Here is a 20,102-nt window from a genome sequence, read left to right as displayed (position 1 = left end):
GCCAGGGCCGGGACAAAAGGCACACTGACACGTGATGGGAGCCGGGCTTCATAAATGGGACCGGAGAGGGGCGGAAGGCGGGGGGGGACGCGGCGGCGGCGTGTGCCGGAGCCGCGCCGGGCGCCCGGCGGCTCCCGCGCTGCCTCCCCGCGCCGAGGCGGCGGCGGCGGCGGGCGGAGGCGGCGGAGGAGGGCCGGGGGCGGCGGCCTGGGGGGGCGGGCGGCACATGGAGCGGCGGCGGCGGCGGGGCGGCGGAGCCCGCTGCGCCGCCTGAGCCGGGCGAGCGAGGGCGGCGGTGGTCGGAGAGGAGGCGCCGAGGGGAGGGAAGGGAAGAAGGGGAGGCAGCCGGGGGGTGAAGTCTCCCACCTCCTCCTTCCCCTCGCCGGCACCGCCTCCTCGGCGCTCCCCTGTGCCGGGGTGCCCGGGCGGGGCGGCGCTCCCGCTCCCTGCCGGGGGTCGGCGCGGCCGGAGCAGGCGGGGGACGCGGCCGGTGCCGTGCGGAGGGTAAGGACGGCGCGGGGCGGGGGAGCGGGAGGGTGCGGGGGGTCCCCCCCCGGCCGGGGGCCAGGTAGCCGTCGTCCCCCTCAAAGTTTGTTGGCGGCGTGGGAAGGGGGGGGGGTCCGGGGGAGTGACACCGCCTGCCCCGACGGCGGAGCGGCCGGAGGGGAGGCGGCTGCCTGCGGGAGCATCCCTCCCCGGGATCCGCCGCCGCGTCCCGCAGCGCCGCGACCCGCGCTGCGGAGGGGGCCGGGGGGAGCGCGGGTCTCGCCGCTGCCCCGGGCACGGCCCCGCGGCGTGGAGGGAGTTGGAGGGTGCCCCGGGGCCACCCGGGGAGAGCCGGTGGCCGGAGGCGCGTGGTTTGCTTTCGTGGTCCCGGCCGGAGGAGGGGGGGCCCCGGCTGCCGAGGGGAGGTGCGGGAGGCCGGTGGCGTTACGGTTAACACGCGCCTATTCTTCTGTGCGCGGAGCCGGCAGCCTCCCGGGTCCCCACAGGACCTTCTCTGACATCGGAGGTTTCTCCTCTCGTCCTCAGCCACCGGTGATTTACAGCGGGTGGCATCCAGCCCGGTTTTCGTGTGCACTTTTCCTCCCAAAACTCAGCCCTTGAGGCTGCAACCGAAATAAAAGGCGGTTCGTGATTCTGTGCGCAATGATGTTCTGTTAAAAGCTGTCACTTAGGCATCCAGCACCTTCAGAATATCCCAGTAGGGTTTTTGGTTGGTTCGTTTGTTTTTGTCTGAAATTCGGAGGTCTGGGGGGAAAACAGCAGAAAAAGAGTGAGCTTTTTAAACTTCACGCCGTGTTTGTCGTGTGAAATCTTCAGCTGTTGAGAAATAATTCTGGGTAACCAGATGGGCTTATTTTAAATGGGCATCTTTTTGTCTCAAAGGCGTCTGCAAATCTCCATTGAGAACACCCCTGGATGAGGTATGTACCAAGCCTTTGGCAGGAGAGAGCTCGTTACTGTGATTTCAGTTTGATTAAGTAAAATGGTGTCAGAAGATGAAGTCCATGGTTTTCCTTCTTTCTCTAAAATTATCATCAGTGTTATTTTCTGTATGGCAGCAAACGATCATATTAACAGTTTTAGCGTACGTTTTCTTCTTTCAGAAGATAAAGGGACGTATATAACATAGAGCCCGATAGCAAAATATTCCTTCTTGAGTAGCTACAAGTTTTTTAAAAAAAATGTAATGTGGCTTTTTTAACCTGTTAAAGGTGTAGTAATATTTCTTTTTTTTTTTTCCTTAGATGTATCATCTTGTTTTCATTGTTATTGTTCACCTTTTCTTAAAGGAATATAGCATTCTCTGCTGGGGGTGGCATTGCTGTTCACATGTACCAAGATCATGTGAAGGATCAGAGTGAGATTTAATATGAAATTTAATAACAAAATGTGCAACGTTGCAAAAATTACTTGGGCGTGCTTAATTCTTTTTGGATTACACCTCGTATCAACTGCCAGCATGGGTTTTCCTTTCTCAAGAAAGGAAAAAAACCCTGTGACTATAGTAGGAATATTTATTATGCAGGCAGAGTTTATTAAATCAGCTGTAAAAGAAATGAACGTAACATCTTTAAACAGTTTAGAAGATGAATGTGTAATTCCTGATTTGCTTGAGGTTAAAATTAGTTTTGTAGCAACCAGGAACAGCTTTGCTTTATTATCCATTGGTCTTTGGAATGAGAGGCAGAACCATCTGAATAAAAACATTTTAAAGCAGAATTGATAAAAGCAATAATTGTGTGACTGAGCCAGCAGGCATCTATTGCCAGGGGGGAGAAAAAAAAGTTGGCTAGGTAAAGAAATGGACTATTTGCTGTGAATTTACCTCACCGACCATTCGATAACAGCTAAACCCACAGTAATCAAATCAAAATACCTGCAAAACTCAAGGTGAAGGTGGAAGCAGGGTATAGTATCGTGAGGATGAGCCGGTGGGCGCCTTTGATCCTGGCTGTTGTTCTTTGGTGAATTATGTTAGCTCAGTTGCATAAAGGACCCCATTAAGGGCTTTCATGCTCTGCTGAAGGAATGGCAGGTCTTAGCCAATGCAAGCCTTTCTTTCCCTTTCTCTGTTCACAGGTTTCTGATTGGGCAACAGAAGTTTAGAAATGAAATAACTTTTTTTTTAGTAATTTCTGACTTTCAGCCTTTAATGTGGCCATACCAAAATGCTTGCAGACTGTCACCCCGCTGGGAATTTTGGTGCTGAAAGTGTTACGCGCTAGGGAGGGAGAGCTGGGATGGCTTTCCTTTCTGTTGAGTAGAGGTAGGTGAGGAGATTAAGAGGCAAGGGAGAACCCAAACCCGTATATTCACTTAGTATTGCCCAATAATTTTACAAATACATTGCCGTTCCTGGTTCTGCAGGTCTCATGCAATGTCTTCCATTCACCTGGTTTTTCTACTTCTGCACGTTTTAAGAGAAATTACTGTAATTCCTCCAATGCAAACTTTGTGACCTCTCTCTAGTCAAGCAGTCGGCTATCTAGGCATCCGCAGAATTCATTTTTCTGATTGCTCTTCATTTCTTTGCAGATGTCTACATTGGCTTTATCTGAGTCTCCTCCTGAAACAGTAAATGATTTTAGATACTTTTCCCTGCAATTTCCCAAATAGTTTAGGCTGTGTAAAATGATGAATGTTCTACAAAACCACTCATCAACCATTTAAGTGAGAATTTGGAGATTTTTCTCTTCTCTAGCAGCAAATTCACACAGTCTGCTGCTGATTTAAAATATGTACTGTGGCCGACCCTAACACTGGGATTTGGCCAAGTTCAAAGCAGCTGTGCAGATGGACATAGAAGACAGAAGGCAGAGGGAAATAGACCCTTTTAATCATAACAAGGCTGCTCTTGTTTTCCTATCTATAGTAGAAATGCATGCCAGCCCCTTGTACTTAAAAGCAAGCTTGCAAATGTGCCAGAATAGACAGCAACAGCATTTGTTATTAATGCAAAGTTAAAAATGTGACAACCTGTCTTCTCAGTACTGCTCTTTACATCTCTATTTCTAGACGGATGCTGTACTGCTGCAAAAAGTGCACATCCGATCGCTGTCAGTGGGATAAGAATTTCCCCCCAAGAACTCAGGCTCTTTGAAAGTGCGTGGCTTTGTTAATGATCGCTGAAACCAGCCACGACCTGTCCTTTTGAAATGGTTATAATGACTTATAAATCAATTTCTTGTTAGAAAGAACTTTTTTTTTTCTTTTTCCCGAAGGTGCCATTGTTGCCCGTGAAAAATGATTGGGTTTGCAACATAAGGTTGGAGCACATTTTATTCTGCTGTTTGTGCCTCATGCAGGGGCATTATGGTGATGCACACACCAAGCCCAGTTCTGCCTCTCTGCCGTAGGAACATCGTTTTTTGATCAAGCTACCAATATCCGAATTACAGATAAAATAGGTATTTCACTACTGTGTGTGTTAATATAATGTCACTCATTATACTTCCGCTGGACTGTTGGTGAAACTGGATGTTTTATACATTTCAATGTTGTCTTGTTTGCATAGATGGAGGCTAGATGGCATCAAATTGTATCTTATCCTGTGTTAACCTGTTTTATGGCAGTTGTATATTCTTCTTAAGAAAGGCGTGTTTACTCACTGCAAAGTACTGAGCAGGAGCAGTTCCGTAGGGAATATTGTCAATTCCCTTTCAGCCCTAGCTGGAGTCATTTTCATATTTTGCATTTTAGGAAACCTTTCAAAGTTTGTGCTTAGGGGCTTGGGGAGCTCCCTCCTTCCCGTTGTGGTGAATATGTGAAATGTGCTCTTAGAAATCATTATTTTTAGCCAATTCTGCCTCTGTTTAAAACGATATAATACTGGAGACCAGAGTATGTGTGTGCCTGGAAAATTAAGTGGAATAGGTTTGGAGTGTGAATACAGGTACCTATATATATATACACACACACAAAACATAATTTTTACAGGATCTCGATAGATGTACTCATTTTAGATTCTTGCTTTTCCCCAGGAATGCTGTGTATGGGGGAATTAAAAAAGATATTCAGCACTCATCTTGCCTGTATTTTTCGTACCTACACTTCTAGCTTGTCTGCTTGTCCTCTGGCTCCAGGAATTTGAGTTTATGCATGACAAATACTACTGCAGCGTTTGTGAGACTTTGCATAATTGTTCCTCTAGGCATGTGTATGTGTTTGTGTATGTCTATCTGTAGGTTTATGCATAGAAATATATATATATACACACACACACACAAATAAAAAGTCATAACTCATCCCTGAGTATCTTTTAACTGTTTTTTCAAATCTGATGTAATATTGGTTGGAGTCTCTCCGCAGTTTGTTGTTCTGGCTAGTTGGATATCAGATTCTACTGTAATTCTTTCTCACTTCTCCTCTTTTCTCCCTCTCTCCTTTTTTTAAAAAAGAAAAGCATCTGCATATTTCCAAGACATGCACCATTGCCAAGCAATCTGGTGTAGTGGCTTAATATGCTGGCAAATAATTTCACAAGTTGTTTGTGTGTGTGTGGAGGCAGTATATTTGAATATCATTATATTCTGAATGTAGCTACGAAGAGAGTTATCTGAGCTTATTTAAATTTTATGAAAGGCCAGACAGCTCCAGAAATGAAAGAATGTTTTACATTTTTTAATTGGAGTGCATATTTTCATCCTTCACTAATACTGATGGCGTGGGACATCGCATTTACCAAAAGCCTTTCTGTCCTAGCTTCTGAGCACTGCCAATACTTGGTGGCCTAATAACAATTTTCGGGAGAAGCAGACTTCTGAGGTAGAAGGGATGTTGCTTTGCAATAATGTGTTGCTGACCTTCTGTGCACTAACTTTCTGTCATCGCCTGTAAACCCCTCTTCCCTTTTCCCCTTTCGGTGCGTTTAACCACTGTATGGGTCCCCCAGTAGCTCCATCTGAGCTCTCCATCTTCCTTACCACCTCTGAGATCCGTATCCTGGACTTCATTTTCCTTAAGCAGTTTAGTTTTTATTAATGTCCCTGGCCAGATTTGCTCAACTGATCTCCCCTGAGTGTCCCCAGCTCGGTCCCATGTGTCAGTGCGTACAGTGCTGTCCTTTTCTGTGACCTTACCGAGGATGGTTTCTCAGAGCCCTTTGCATCCTCCTTCGCTCTCTGAATACAGATCAGAAATGGACTTTCAAAAGAGCAAGTCATTGCCTGCAGAGCAGTGGGTCTGTTCTTTCTTTACGGTGAGATCTGAAAATCCCACTAGCTATAGCCTTCAGCTTATGGAGGTGTCTCTGAAGTTCGCGTAGCTCGGACGAGGAGGGAGGTTTTCTCTCGTGAGTTTTCTCCTTCACCTGATCTGCTTTCTCCAAGCCGATCACAAAGGGAATTCTTCTGTTTCCCTAAAATCTGCATCCCCTGCCTCACAGGCGCTCCTTCCACTTGGGTCTTCCTCTCTTATCTTTCCCTGGTTTGATCCCGTCTCACCTGGAGACGTCCTATTCCCTATCTCTCCTCCCAGTCCCCTTCACACCAATCACTTAACCCCCATTACCTTTTCTCTCCGCATCTCCTTGTTATCTCACAAAGTCTTTGATTAAAACTTGTTACGGCCACAGCTTGTTGCAAAGGGAGGAGGAGGCAGACATGCACTCTGTGCAGTTTATGAGAGTTCTCCCTGGGGCCTGATGTTTTTGCTACCTTTCTGCCTCTAATCCTTACTCTTTTAATAAAGTTCACTAATGTTTTCTGCTGCAACAAATTCTTGACCTTTTTGTTCTGCTCTGGCCATTACATGGAAGCTGTTTCCTTGGAGTAGTTATCTCCTTTTTTCCCCCCCACCCTAATAAATGTGTTTTCTCCCCCAGTTTCATCCTCTAGACGTTACATTCTTCTGGGGACCTTTAGCATTTAGCATCCAGTGGAGCCTTGGTCTTTTATGTCCTGCTCTGCTCTTTCAAATGACTTCTCTCCCTTCAACTACACGTTGTGTGCTAAGCTGCTGTCTCTTTTAGGTACTTCCAGGAGACCCAGTGTTCAGCCCCCATCTCTCTCGCACCTGGCTGCGCTTCTCTGTCTCCATTTAACATTTATGTCAATTCTGCTCAGCAGTAATAAGCGCCTGCACTTTTGGCATTAGAGAATGGCTAGAAAAGAGGCTGGGAATGAAGCAATTTCTGTTGGAATGTTGAAATCCAAGATAAACCCTTTTGTGAAAAAGTTTGAGAGTTCAAAATTGACCAGCTTAATGAGTTCTCTTCCATTTTCTTTAAAATGTAAATGCCGTAACATTGTATCAAACTTTTCGTATTACCTGTTCCTTCTGCTTTATTGGGAAATGGGTCCCTAAACTGGAGCTGATTTTAAGCAAATAGCAGCTCACTCTTGCTTCACTGTTTCCCTTTCATCTGAACCTTTCCTACTTCAGCGAGCCTCTTCATCCTCTCCCAAAACTATGTCTTTAAATAAAATTAAGATGTATAAACTGTGAAAGATGTTAAAATCCCACGTTCAGACCCTCTTTTTATTAAGAAAGCCACCTTCGCCTTCCGTCCTTTCTGTCAAAAGCCAGGCGGTCCCAGGTAGCTGTAGTTTCCCATTAACGTGACCCTGACGGTCCCCTTGCTGCTTAGTGCCTTCAGTACTTGGTCTTCTCCCCAGCCGGGTAGGAAATGTGTGTGTAGGGGTTGTATTTCACAAGCTGAGGGATTTCGAGTGGACACAGGAGCTTTGGAGGTTTTTGACAGGCAGACGGACAGCTGTCCCCGCTCTTCCCCCTGCGGCTGGGCGGGTGTGAGAGACACATCCTTGGTTCCCCTAATTCAGAGAAAAGGCTTCAAGCTAAGCCTCTCACCTGCCAGGTGCTTTTGTTTCCTGATGTTTAACTCTTGATCCAACGTGGAGCAACTCGAGCAGTTTAGAGACGGGCAGCAGGACGGAGAGGTTGCCAGCACGCTCACCTGGCTCGCAGGAGAGCAAAATTCGGTCCTTCGCCTGCACCAAACGGAGCAGGACTTCAACCTTGCTTTTGAACCTCTCTGGTCGTCGACACAGGTGCATGCCCTGGCTGTTTGAGGGAGAAGACGCAGCCTCTTTTTCTCTGTGCCTGCACGTCACCTGTGCAAAAAATGGTACACTCATCTCACCAACAAAACTTTGGAGGGAAGAAATAATGTTACTTCTTTTAAAAACATTGTTGGTCACTGATTAACGCTCTGTTTTCCCCATCGTTTTGGTTTTATTGTTCAGATTGTCAGCTGCTGGATGCTGGGTGGTGTCACGTAGGGGCTGTTTGCCCCCAAATTATAACAATCCAGTCCCTATCCTGCTAGTGTGCAAACGGTATGTTAATTAACATAAATAACCATGTAGCTGTGGTTTCTTGCTAATTAAGCTTCAACTTGCCAAAGATATCATCATGTTACACAAGAACAAAATTTGGTTCACTACTTGCATGCCCTAGTTTACCCCATAGCTTATAGTGCCTTGCTGTGACTAGAAGATAGCATCCCTCATTTGCTCCTCTCCTAGTGCCTGTGCTCCTTCCCCATCCCTCACACAGAGAAAATTCACTGAAGTGAATGCAAGTTTTCCTGAATTAGGAGTGACAGCGTATTTGCCATTTATAGCCTAGGAGTAGCACAGTGTTGGAGATGGAATAGTAAAACAGTAAATAGGATAGGGGTAACATTGCTTTCACATTCTCATCAACATGTTTTTTTTCTTACTCGGTGTTACTGAGTCTTAGAGTGCGATTTCTCAGACAGCGCGTTTCTTTCTCCAAGGCTTAGAAACCTTGTGCTGTCCTCAAAGCAGTATTGTTCATCGCCATATGGGATAAGGTAATTATTAGCCATATAAATTTTCATTTTATAGGACAGTTCTAATTCCTGGAGGCCAACAGTTACTATGGTCGATCTAATTTCTCTCACACTTTTTCAGCTGACTACACACAAGTATAAGTTACTGCTGTTTCTCCTGTAGTAGTACTTTGTGGACCCAGTTTGTTAGGAGTCCCAGTGTACTGGGCGCTATGCAAACTTACTGGAACATAAAGCCCTCTGAAGGACTTACAAGCCTTACAATGGGTAAGCAAGGAGAATGCATTTAAATATTTTTGTGCATTCAAAAACTATGTTTCAATTATACCTACTTGTCCTTTAGCCTGTTCTTAATTAGCTGTGGGTATCATAGAAGAAATGTATAGACGTGGACATCAAAATATTTTCTAAAATAGAAGCTGGAAAGCTTTGATTGTGGATTTCCCTTTCTTGTTTTGATTCCTTTTCTTGCCACGTCAACATTTCTGCAGTTATCAGTAGCATCATTGTAGTGCTCATAATTACTTTCCGAGGAAGAACGCAAATATTCACTGTTTCTATTCAGGCTATTAAAATTACTCTATCAATCATCCTGGTTTGAAAATTATAATAAATTCAGCCCTTTTTTTAGACAACGATAAAAACTTTCCAGCCCTCCCTCTCCCCCAGAACAGCAGGAGAGGACAGACAATAGCATTTTAATGAAGTCACGTTCTTGTCCCCGAGTGAACTGGTCCTGTGGACCAACGAGGAGTCCAGAGGAGGTAGAATTCTCCCTGTTGTCTGAGATGAGTTACCAGCCTTTTACGTATTATATATTTTATATTTTACCTAAGGGGTCTTTATATTCTGATAGCATCCAAGCTTCTTTTAAGGCTATATGTAACCACACAGCGGAGGGCAGTAGTAAGACTTGCCCCCTCAACTCCGCCAATTCTTTCGCTTTGAGGGCAAAGCCTTACGAAGTTGTGTCTTCAACCTTCAGCTGATGTTTAACACCTCATATGTTTGAACCTCGGTAAAGCAGGCTGGAAAAAAAGGGCTGGAGGAAGTTAAATCCAGGTCCCTGCAGACAGCTAAGCGGTGTGTTTGTAAAAGCCGCTCCATCTAGTGGCAGTCACTTTGCACAGCTGGTCTGGCAGTGCCCATCCACAGCCGCCGGCTGATGGGAGAAAAGTCTAAAATGGTGTTCAGCTATGGGTTTTCTGGGTTTGGTCTGCAAGATAAAAGATGCTTGAAATTTTTCTCTCTTGTTTAATCCTTATCCGTAATCATAATTCATTACTTACTGTGAATTGCTGCATGCAGTCATGGAAATACACCGGAAATTTTGAGTGCCGGCATCAGCATGGGGTCTTCCTCACCTTTAATCAATGTTTCAGTTGTTTTTAAAGCCATTTTAAAATGAGTGAGGTAGTAGAGCTCATTTAAGGAAGGGACGAAGCCGAGGGCTTTGGACACTCAAAGGCCCTGTTGGAAGAGTGGCTTTTGGCAGGGCAGGGAGGCTCTCCCTCGCTGCCACCCTGCCCACGAGGGGACCTTGCTGCGGGCAGACGGCCGTCACCCCAGCCCCGTCCAGAGAGGAGGGATCTGTGCAGGGGACCCTTGTCCACCAGGGAGGCTGTGAGAAGGCTCCCAGAGTGTTTCGTGTAGAGATGTTAATGGGTCTCAGGCAATGTGGGTTTGGGTTGCGTTGAAGCCAGCTGCACGGAGCAGTGTGGCCATGTGGAGTGCGGTGTCCCGTTCTTGGGGACAGTGCCTCCCCGCCGCGCCAGGTTTGGACAGAAGAGCTGAGAGTCAAAATTTGTGTGACACTGGCACATCCACCTAACCAAACAAAAAGACCAGGAACCAGACCGCTGCTCCCACCATCAGCTTTTCAGTCTATGTCAAATGGTGCAACACCTCAGACTGTGACCTGGACTCTCTTGATAACCTCAGTGCTAAAGGTTCAGTCTTATTTTCACTAGACAGCCATGGAAAACTCGCTGATGGCTTCAGCGCATTTCAGTATTGTAGCTTATAGCTGGGCAATCTAGTATCTAAATTAAAATAAACGAAATTCTAGTAAAGTGCAATTCCAGAGCAGGGAATGGCTGTTTTACTACAACTTTAATAAAAATCAACTACTACTTGAATAGGTGCACGCACACATACTGCTAGAAATTTCCAATTATGATATTCCCAGCAGCAAACAAAAACAAAATTAATGTCAGCTGCATCCCCCAAAGCCTAAACTACACCACTAATGAACTTCCAAGTACTCTCAAAGAAAACTCTCTTTGCAGAGACAATAAGGTGGAAATTACTGTAATAATCTCAATGTAAAAATACAGAGGGAAAAAAAATCATTGAAATTCAGAGTAAGATTTGCCTCTCCTGATCCCATTAACTATGTTGTTAGCATAGCATATGCATGCATAGTGATATTGTCACATAACTCACTGCCATCTTCAAAAGAGCACGCAGGAATCTGTGTTCTTTCATTTGTATTTCAAACAGAGGTAGGGGTTGCACGGCGGCTTGCACCTTACTCTGAAGAAGTCTGTACTTAACATGACTCCAGCAGGGACCAGCTACCTCATAATAATTTGTTTGTCTGTCTAGCAGAAGTGCTCCGTTGCATACAATTTTTTAAGCTTTACTTAAACATAATCTTCTCGACATGGGGCTGTGGCTTTAATCATTAAAATGGTTGTCTTTTTTCTGTCTGGAATAAGCTGGAATAACAGAGAATACCACAGCCATCTTTACATGTTTATAGAACTACTTGATTTATTTAATATTTTTGGGGTAGTTTTCAAATGAATAACACATTCTTCACTTCTGGTTTTAAACTGGTGTTATAATGCCAAGTTTAGAGTTGCCAGACTTCACCCAAAGCAGATTTGTCAGTTGTCAGCAGGGTCATCTTTGCAACATGTAACATCTGCAAATTCTACTAGGAACAGCTGTAAAGCACCTTCTGGATGAAAAGTACGTATTAGATTATTGCTGTTCATTTTTAATGTGTGCTTCAGTGACATTTCCCTCCCTCACTGCTCAAACCCTCAAAATTCCTTACTATTGTCTGTCTGTCTAATAATTTTGTTGTTATTTGCTGAGCAACGATGTCTGCAAAAGCTGACACAGCAGCGTCTGTGTTGTGTGTTAGACTATCCTGGTAAGGGTTCTTTATATTCACCCTTGTTTGCAGCACTGGAGTTGCAGTGTCTTCTGGAGGTCTAGGCTCCTATATTTCCTTTAACACTGAATATCCAGGCCTGCTGAATTAAATGGAAAACTTTAATGAACCGTGGAAAAAGTCTTGAGTGTTCAGATGCCATGTGTAAGTGCAGTATAAATACCTCATCAGCCAAATGATCTCTGCTCCTTTTAGAAATGCGCATGATTTCTTCTGGTTTTAAGTATTGGTATTGTTGTAGAGATGAATCGTTTTCTTCTTTCTTTTAGTTTTCATGAGAAAACTGAGCTGTGGTACCTGCTGTGCAAGTCTCCTCTTTAAGAGTTGAGGTGATCAGTACTCTGGGTTTTGGCAGATAATCTCTCGTGGCCTTTCTGGCCATTTGTTGTCAGTTGTGTAAAGCGACCAGGTTAAGTCAGTACAAGCCTATATATGGCATCTGGGATTTCTTGGGTGTCACAAACAATTTCCTCCATCCTAAAAGCATGAAAAAGCTTGGGTTTGCTCCTGTTGCTGATGTAATCATCGAGATGTCCCATAGCAGATGCAGAATGGCTGTAGCACACTGAAGTAATGATTCTGTCTCTTACTTACATTCAGACCACTCTCAGCCACTCTGGCGGTGGAAGGGGGCCCTAAAGCAGATGTTCAGTACATATTCAAGGCATGTGTATATGGGCAAAGTTATATAAAGGAGCACAGCATAAGAAGAGCTGTAAGACCTGTCTTACGTGGTGATGCATGTAGGATGCTCAGATGCTGATGAGGCTGCTCTCCCAAGGGTACCCGGACCAGGAGTTACACCCTGCAGTTAATCACCATCCACAAGCAAAGGCTGGGCATGACGGGACTTGGAGACCACTGGCTACCTGGGACCTTCTGCTGGGCTTCTCGCTTCTGAGGGGGCAGAATGTTTTTGAGGGTGTCCCAATGGGACGAGTTACATTTCCATGCTTCTCACAGGAGCAGTGGCTCCTGGTGTGTTTTGCTTGGAGTTTTGGCCTGAGCTGCACTCTGACCCAAACTTGGTGTGATGTTTTTCTAGGCAAGCGCGAACTGCTCTGATGGAGGCTTCTGATCCACCCCGAATGGATCACTGATGCACTCGCTGACTTAGTAGTGTTGGTCACCTTTCCTGAAACCGTGGACAGGGCTGGGTAACAACCCATCTTCCCCGTAGAGTCCAAACACCCCAGTTGCCTTGGTATGCTCAGCAGAAGAAAGGGAGAGAGTAATGAAGCTATATCCAGATCCCTGTATTTGTAGATGAAGCATCTTGCTAATAAATTTGCAATAACAAATTCAGGATGTTAGACCTCAGATTGCTGTAACAGGGTAATGTGAATATACAGGCATACCGGGTGAACTGTGAAACTTAGAGCGCATGGCTCTTTCCCCATTCCCTCTGTGTTGTCAGGTTTTCAAAACCCTCGGTGCCTTTTGAAAGAAAAGCAATGAAGGTGATGATTCAGTTTAATGCTGCTCCTGCAGTGGCACTTGGTATTATCTAAATGAAGCAAGCCCAAGGAATACTGGTCTGCAAGGTACTTTGCAATCAGAAGCCAAGTTCAGATCTAGAGAAAAATATCTTTCTGGTTGAGCAGCTTGGAAGCTTTTGATGAGAAATGAAAATTTCTTTCCTGTGGAATACCCAATGCCCTGTGCCTCCGGTTTTCGTGTCACTTCTTAGTGTAATTCAGTTGTAGTGAAATCCAGGTGATTTCTTTCTAAGTGCTCGACTCACCCTGATTCCCGCAGGTGGCAAAGGCTAGACCTGCACTGAATACAAGGGAAAGGTCGATTTTGTTTGACACAGTTCAACTAAGTTGGTTGTGGAGTTGTTTGTCTCCCTGTTTATCTTAATGAAGTCTGATCTTTTCCCCTTCTAGGATTTCCTCCGATGCATTTTTCCCTCCCCCAAGTCTCTCTGAAACCAACAAGACTGGGGTTATGAAGTCAATCCTAGATGGCCTCGCAGATACAACTTTCCGAACAATCACAACAGATCTCCTTTACGTGGGCTCCAACGATATCCAGTACGAAGACATGAAAGGCGACATGGCATCCAAGCTGGGATACTATCCCCAGAAGTTTCCCCTCTCTTCCTTCAGGGGTGATCCTTTCCAAGAAAAAATGACTGCGGGAGATGATCCCCTGTTGAGCATTATTCCCTCAGATCAGGTCAACATCACAGAGTTTTACAACAAGTCCCTGTCCACGTTTAAGGATAATGAGGAGAACATACAGTGTGGGGAGAACTTCATGGATATGGAGTGCTTTATGATCCTGAACCCCAGCCAGCAGCTGGCCATCGCCGTGCTGTCGCTCACCCTGGGCACCTTCACGGTCCTAGAGAACCTCCTCGTCCTGTGTGTCATCCTCCACTCCCGAAGCCTCCGATGTAGACCCTCCTACCATTTCATCAGCAGCCTGGCTGTGGCCGACCTCCTGGGCAGCGTGATTTTTGTCTACAGTTTTGTGGATTTCCATGTTTTCCACCGGAAGGACAGCCCCAACGTCTTCTTGTTCAAACTGGGTGGAGTTACAGCCTCCTTCACCGCCTCCGTAGGTAGCCTTTTCCTCACGGCAATAGACCGGTACATATCTATACACAGGCCACTAGCTTACAAAAGGATTGTCACCCGACCAAAGGCTGTTGTAGCGTTTTGTGTGATGTGGACCATCGCTATTGTAATAGCCGTTCTTCCTCTGCTCGGCTGGAACTGCAAAAAGCTCAACTCTGTTTGTTCAGACATATTCCCTCTCATTGACGAGACGTACCTGATGTTCTGGATCGGGGTCACCAGCGTCCTCTTGCTGTTCATTGTCTATGCCTACATGTACATACTGTGGAAGGCTCACAGCCACGCGGTTCGCATGATTCAGCGGGGCACGCAGAAAAGCATAATCATTCAGTCTACGGAGGATGGTAAGGTACAGATCACTAGGCCTGATCAAACTCGTATGGACATCAGGTTAGCCAAAACCTTGGTCCTTATCTTAGTCGTTTTAATCATATGCTGGGGCCCTCTCCTCGCCATCATGGTGTACGATGTCTTTGGGAAAATGAACAAGCTCATCAAGACTGTCTTTGCCTTCTGTAGCATGCTCTGTTTGCTCAATTCAACAGTGAATCCCATCATCTACGCTCTGAGGAGCAAGGACTTGCGACACGCCTTCCGCAGCATGTTCCCCACCTGCGAAGGAACCGCGCAGCCCCTCGATAACAGCATGGAGTCTGACTGCCAGCACAAACACGCCAACAACGCGGGGAACGTGCACAGGGCTGCCGAGAGCTGCATTAAGAGCACAGTTAAGATTGCCAAAGTTACCATGTCTGTCTCCACAGACACGACTGCTGAAGCGTTGTAAGTCAGAGACTTCTCAGCGGTGTGAGAAAAGGAGTTAGTTTAAAAAAAAAAAAAAAATCAACAACAGAGAAAACCAAACCCGTGGCTTAACGTGTTTGTACCCTCCTGTAATATTTTTTTGGTTTGTCATTGTAAGCTGGGCGATGATTGTGTTAAGAGCATTACCATCAGCCAGTTCTTCAGGTTTTACAATTAGGGATTCAAGCTAAATTTTCAAAAGTTTTTTTCTCAAAAAGCGTTTACTGAATAATAGTAAGTTTCCTGAAAGAGCACAGAGAAAATACCGGGTTAGCAACGGTTCCTTTTGGGGGCATGAAGAAAAATTGTGAAACCTAATGGAAAACTAATGCATCCTAAACCAATACCATCAAATAAGAGAAAAAGCCTTGTAATCATGCTGTTCATTTCAATGTGAAGTGTATTTCATGTCTGTAAGTAATAGGAGCTTTTGATTTTTTCCAAAAGCGGCAGTGCTGAGTTTTAGAGGTTTTGTAAAACGTGTCGTGTCCCGTGAATTGTATGCTGTTTTATTATGTGTTATTGATATTTGTCTGATTAAACAAAGTGATAAGATAGACTTCCGTGGAAATAATGTGAAATGTGATATGTAAAGCCCATTGAAAACACTTACTGTATTTGAAGAATTCCTATGAGCTATTTTGGAAATTTTACACTTCCAGTGGTCTTCTGTGGACTTAGAGGAGAGGCTTTGTGTTCTTCTACTAAAATTATTTCCCCACTTCCTTTTACTTTCACATGCATACGAGAGTAACAGCAACAAAGGAATAGAGGAGGAATGTAAGAGAGGAATGCACTGGTTCAGACTTTTACCTACCACTGCGTTTATACAGAAGGACGTTTATGGTTGTACAGACTATCGCCCTGCTCTTGGGCGTTGCGTGAATACGAACACGGAAAGGCGAAGGTCCCGGATATTGGCTCCTTTAACGGGCAACTGGTTTTAAGCCACGTGCTGGTGCTGGACCACTGAAGACAGCATGTGTCAGACTCAATGTGCGATGTTATCACTGTGCAGTCGATGTATACTTGAAGTGTGTCGCATTCCTGTATCCCAGGTTTAAGCAGATTCAGAGCCTGAGATGCCAAACTCCCATCTTCACTAAAAGAGGAGGAAATATTGTCAGACTTAGACATTTTCTTATTGTGTGAGCGTGTATATAAATAAATATCTATGTGTGTGTACGTGTGTGTGCGTGTGTGTGTGTGTAAGTATACTAATCAGTGTGAGTCATGGTAGCATAACTAAGATAGGTCACTATGACCAAATGTAAACTGTACTTCTTGTTGCACGCTTTGCACACGAATTCTGTTTCTAAAATTGAGTTCTTCCAACTGATTACTGATGAAAGTACCGTATCAAGAACATCCCGATCCACTCTGAGACGTGTATCCGCGTGCCAGAGAAAGCAACCTTTCAGTTGTACTTGAGAATATGGGGGAACAAGAGGCAGAGCATGGCATGAGCCTGCTCTGACAACTGCAGTGGCTGTCGATGGTGTTCCTGAAAACTGAGAAAGCCAGAAATAAATGGTTATTTGTTTTAAGACTGTCAGCATTCAAATCTGATTGCTTGAAATGAGGTGAGTCTCACTGTGAAATCAGGATACAGATGACAAGGTTTGACACCATCAGCTTCGATGACAGAGAACTTACTGATTGTTTCTGCAGGCTGGGACTTTCGCACGGAGCATGTTACCGGATAGTCTTTGAGGCATGGATATCCTGTAATTCCGTTCTGAATCAGAAGGTATGGGGTCCTCTTCTCTGCTGCCTTGCTTTTTTGGACCGTTTCCTCACCCTTCTTCTGGATGATTTCTGCCAAAATAGCTGCAAAGGCGGCTTAGCCCATTAGCTGCCTGGCGGTTGCCGCAAGAGGGGCGACTCCCTCCCTGGCAGCGGGCGAGTGGAGCCAAACCCATGCTGCCCCACCGCCCGGCCTCGGGGTTATGTAGGGAAAGAGCAGGGCGGCAGCCCTGGGGTCTCTGGCCACCGTGGTGTCCCCATGGTGTTTCTGATACCTCAGTGCGGGCCAGAGCAGTCGGAGGCGCAAACGGCCCAGCCGATTTCAGCTGGTGGCTCTGTGGGGGCGAATGTGGCTCCAAGTTCAGGCTTGGTGAGGGGCGGCACATTTTAAGGGTCTCATCAGACGAGGTGCTGAGCAGCAGCTGGAAGTCACAGGGGTACTTTCCTCCTCCGCTCCCCTCCCCTGCAGCTTAGCTGGGTGGTAGGACAGGGCACCACGCTCTTGAGGGGGCCGCGGCAGTCAGCCGAAACCAGCGGACTGCAGAGGATTCCTGGAGGACATGCAGGTCCTCCTTCTGAAAGACCTTTCTCATATCTAGGTGTAGTCCATCCTAAAGCAGTCCTCTTGGAGGAGGGGGGGGAAAGCCCATTTGAAATGTAAAGGTATTTTAAGAGCCATTTTTGAAACCGTCTTGTGAATGAAATGCAAACTTCGTGGACTTTTGTTGTGCATTCAAGTTCTAAATTTTACATGATAAATCATGGGACAATGGGGCTGTCTTGGCACTTAACTTGGTGCTTACTGATATAATAAGAAATAGCATCCTGTGAAATGTTACCGTCTATCATCAGTATCTTCATTTGCATAATGAGTTTTTCTAAAGCTCTGGGAACTGTGTCGGTTCACTTAGAACCATTTATTAAGAGGTGGCAACAATTTCCCTACACATTGCGCACCGAGTAGAACTACTCTTTCATTAGAAAAATCTGCTGCCGTTCCAAGATAAGCTGTACTTAAACTTCAGCTTTAGGTATTCCTAATTTGCAGTTGCCTACCTTCACTTAGTGATAGCACAGCCAAACGATACTGTGTTCCATGGCCACCCACACCGTCATCATCATCAACCAACAATAGTTGCAGTTACGTATACATACAACTCCCAAGTGTCGCGTATCTACTGAGAAGACCATCTATGTCACGTGCGTGCAGCGTTAGATTCTCAACAGTCTAATTGTATATTTGTATAATATAATCTCCTCGATGCTGTGCAATCACTATCCACATCTTCTTGCACTGGCCTTTTGATGAAAACTTTAGTGTGTCTATTGTGAGATAGACAGCGCATTTTACCTGCTGTTATTGGGCTGAATGTATGTAAATAAGTGAAAAATAAAAAAAGTCATCTGTACAAGCAGTGGCCTAAGAAGTCTGTAATTGTAGACTAGGACAATTGTTGAAGTTGCTGTGACATCTCAAATACTACCTTTGAATAAACTGTTTACAGGGTCTCTTTGGATGCTGTTTCATAGTGAAAGGAAAATCTTGCCTTGTGATAATATGAGGTGAAGAAATTGGATTACCTGAGCTTTTTATTTCCAGTGTTTCAAAGTGGAGAACATAACTCTTTATTGTCTGTAAATCTAACATTATTACTTCCTCTTAGAAGAATATTGTATCATTAGATGTTTGTTTGAGCTGGTAACATCCTTGCAACTGCTGCAATATTTTTCATTAGCAACCTGTATAATAGTTTGTACACAAGTACTGGTCAGATTGTCATGAAAAGTAGCTTTGACCATTTACCTACCGTAGCAGAATAGTATTTCTGTAAGATTTCCAGTGTATTCCTACCATATCATATTTTATTTCTATAATGTAATTAAACTGTTATTTATTCAAGGAGAAAAAGTATTCCTCTACTTTTTTTGTTTTCCAAATTTTGAGATAACTGAGGAAGCCACGTGATGATGCTGCCTCATCCCACAATCTGGTGCTCTACGTTTTGTTTGTAAGTTTGTCTGTCAGATTCTGAAACAACTGCTTAAACAACTTGACAACAGGTTGTCAAGCTTTGTGGGTTTTAATTGTACGTTGATATGTTTGAAGGAGGTAGATTATATATTTTATATTTGTGTATTCAGTACTATGGAGACGAGAGAAATGACAGAGTTAAAACTGAATCTCCTGTTTCATTATGTAGGCAATTTCCCCTTTCCTCTGTATTAGCCAAAATGCAATAAATCTCTTTTGCCTTCCTCAGATGCATATGTTTGCACAGAGATGTCACATTAAGACAAACCCATATACTTCAGAAAAACAAAACACAAAAGGGCAGAAGAAAGAAATACAAATTAAAATAGTGCTGCCAGCAACAACGACAACCTAAATTAGTTATTGGTGGATGTAAATGTAATCAAAGACTTGAGACAAACAAAAAGTTAGTCTAGTTTTGGCCAGACTTGGGGGGTGGGAGGGGGGACAGATGATGGAGTGGTCGAACAGGGTTGCACAAAAGCTGTGCAGGGAGAGCAAGCTCAGCCATGCCACTGCCTACGGGGCACACGAAAGTGCCCCACCACTGCTCATCCACAACTGAAAGGAAGGGTTGAAAAAACACTTAGAATCTCTTAGAATCACGCCCTATCCAAAGCCCACTAAATGCTGTAGAAAGGTCCCTGCCCATTTCAAAGGATCAGTTTTTCGTATGACTTAATCTCACATTCATGTTACTTGGGCAAGTTTCCTTCTCCACATTTGTAGTTTGAAAACAACGGAGGTCCTTAGAGGATGAAGTGAGCATGTCCTGGGGCCATGGATCATGGTTGTGTCACAGTATTTGTATAAAAATTAGGTCACTGATGAATTGAGAAAGTCTTGGCAAAACAAAAGCAACTAGAAATGAAAGAGTAGCTCTTAATCTTCAGCTGCATACTACATTTAAATGAAGACGGCTGAATATTTCTGCTGAAAACTGTCACTTCCAAAGCAGCCAGGAGACGATTCCCACTGTATTCGCATGTTCACTAGAAAATAAGGGCTATACTGCCACAAACCAACAGTTCCTCTTGATGGTAACACCTAAGTCTATTCTAAACAACACAAGAGGAAACAATGACAACTTTCCAAGCAACTGCTTTCCCAACTATACCAGCTCAGGGAGTGCGCAGGCAAATACACTGTTATTGTTTCAGCCTTTCACATTAACATCCATTATTATTTCCGCTCTTCTGACAGTTGTTTTAAGAAGTCACAATATCATCATGCACGCACATCACCAATAAAACATCTGCATTTTGTTGTTTTTTTAAAAAAATATGTTTTATCTTCAGTGAAAGTCCAGCTGCGGCTTGATTTAAAAATTAAATCATAATATCTGGGAACAGATTCTAAAAGAAGAGAAAAAAATCATTTTGCCTGTGTTTAAGAAAGCGTAGCATTTTATTCGACAGTTTAGAATACATGTTTTCTTCCATTCTGCCTTTAGCCATTGGTCTTTTTAGG

At 44.6% G+C, this 20,102-nt stretch overlaps 1 protein-coding gene across 2 annotated transcripts; it reads left to right on the top strand.

Moving 5' to 3' along the window:
• The first annotated feature begins 467 nt into the window (after nucleotides 1-467).
• On the top strand, nucleotides 468-16,032 carry CNR1 (cannabinoid receptor 1). Of its 2 annotated transcripts, none has more exons than XM_075148051.1 (2): nucleotides 468-504; nucleotides 13,355-16,032. In XM_075148051.1, exon 2 carries the CDS (start codon nucleotides 13,416-13,418, stop codon nucleotides 14,835-14,837), a length of 1,422 nt encoding a protein of 473 aa, XP_075004152.1. In that variant the 5' UTR covers nucleotides 468-504; nucleotides 13,355-13,415; the 3' UTR covers nucleotides 14,838-16,032. The 2 variants fall into 2 exon arrangements, with proteins under 2 accessions (XP_075004152.1, XP_075004151.1); XM_075148050.1 differs by lacking the exon at nucleotides 468-504 and adding an exon at nucleotides 3,455-3,914.
• Nucleotides 16,033-20,102: the final 4,070 nt, after the last annotated feature.

The sequence above is a fragment of the Calonectris borealis genome, chromosome 3, assembly GCF_964195595.1.
Source record: "Calonectris borealis chromosome 3, bCalBor7.hap1.2, whole genome shotgun sequence".
Classification (NCBI taxonomy): Eukaryota; Metazoa; Chordata; class Aves; order Procellariiformes; family Procellariidae; genus Calonectris; species Calonectris borealis.
Note: the sequence above shows the minus strand (reverse complement) of the source record. Positions and strands in the feature narration are given on the sequence as shown.

What these genes read in the sequence shown, in the direction of transcription:
- CNR1 (XM_075148051.1), top strand. Translation starts at nt 13,416, where the DNA reads ATGAAGTCAATCCTAGATGGCCTCGCAGATACAACTTTCCGAACAATC.